The sequence below is a fragment of the Otolemur garnettii genome, unplaced genomic scaffold (genome assembly GCF_000181295.1).
Source record: "Otolemur garnettii isolate 467f Iridium unplaced genomic scaffold, OtoGar3 scaffold00052, whole genome shotgun sequence".
NCBI lineage: Eukaryota > Metazoa > Chordata > Mammalia > Primates > Galagidae > Otolemur > Otolemur garnettii.
The window spans coordinates 3,785,188-3,786,623 of NW_003852447.1; the positions used below are offsets into that span (position 1 = coordinate 3,785,188).

The following is a 1,436-nucleotide window of genomic DNA, read 5'->3' on the forward strand; positions in this document are numbered from 1 at the left end:
GTACATTCCCATCTTCTAATCAAAACTTAAGGCATGTAAAAAAGAACTGATAATTCCCTAAGTTTTACACGGAAACTATTGGGGCAGTATTATCCTTAATAAAAAGGAACTGAGGCGTAAGCACACAATTTACAAAGATAAATCTTAAAGAAATCTATCCAGGGCCAGGGCGATAGCTTACACCGGTATTCTAACAATCTGGGAGGCTGAAGTGGGTGGATTGCTTGAGCTCAAGAGCTCAAGACCAACCTGAGCGAGACCCTGTCTCAGAAAAACTGGGCCGGTGCGGTGGCTCATGCCTATAATCCTAGCACTTGGGAGGCCAAGGCGGGTAGACTGCCTGAGCTCACAGGTTCAAGACCAGGCTGAGCCAGAGCGAGACTGCATCTCCAAAAATAATAGCTGAGTGTTGTGGTGGGCACCTGTAGTCCCAAGCTACTCAGGAGGCTGAGACAAGAGACTCAGTTGAACCAGAAGTTTGAGGTTGCTATGAGCTATGAAGCCACTGCACTCTACCCTGGGTGACAATTTGAGACTCTGTCTCAAAAAAAAAAAAAAAAAACTATCCACACTGACAAAGTAGCTTGATGCTGAAAAAGAAATGGTTTCAGACTACCGAAATGCTGGAAATATTTCCATTTATATTGTGTAAAAGTAACATTTTCTACCAAAATCAGAATGCACGGCTATATAATCCAAACATCATTAATTTAAATCTCAAAAGGTCCCCTCAATTCAATGTCCAAGAAACAAATTAATAAAAACAAAGGGCAGCATCTGTGGCTCAAAGGAGTAGGGTGCCGGCCCCATATGCTGGAGGTGGTGGGTTCAAACCTAGCCCTGGCCAAAAACTGCAAAAAAAAAAAAAAAAGCCCATTGCCTAAGGGATAATCAGTACCAAACTTACTGGATCAACAGTTGGCAAAACATCTTTCTTCTCCAGGCCATCAACTTCATCTTCATCTGTGCTGTATTCTTCCATTGTTTCACCACTGACAAAGTGGATGACCCTCCTTGGGACTTTCTTCTTTTTTCCTATGACTCCGAGTTCCACATTGTCAAAGCCTCTCTCGTTACTCATCTGTATCAGTAATAAATTAAGAAAATGAGAGCTTCAGATGAGATTAATTTTCTTTCATTACACACAAAAAATTTCGGTTGCTTTATAGAAAGGAGTAACAGGAAAATAACAATTTTTAAGCAGCTTTTTTTTTCTTAAAAAACAATCTTACAGGCTTGGCACCTGTAGCTCAACCGGCTAAGGCACCAGCCACATACACCTAAGGTGGCGGGTTCGAATCCAGCCCAGACCCGCCAAACAACAGTGATGGCTGCAACCAAAAAAAATAGCCGGGCGTTGTGGCGGGCGCCTGTGGTCCCAGCTACTTGGGAGGCGGTGGCAGGAGACTCGCTTGAGCCCAGGAGTTGGAGGTTGC

General features: G+C 43.5%; 1 protein-coding gene across 3 annotated transcripts in view; it reads right to left on the minus strand.

The window, feature by feature from the left end:
• Nucleotides 1-1,436, minus strand: part of FAM177A1 (family with sequence similarity 177 member A1) — a 30,925-nt gene that overhangs the window by 16,795 nt on the left and 12,694 nt on the right. For all 3 annotated transcript variants that reach the window (XM_023514382.1, XM_023514381.1, XM_003791974.2), the window contains one exon: nt 908-1,081. In XM_023514382.1, coding sequence (XP_023370150.1) covers nt 908-1,081 — 174 coding nt within the window. The remainder of the gene's footprint in view (nt 1-907; nt 1,082-1,436) is intronic.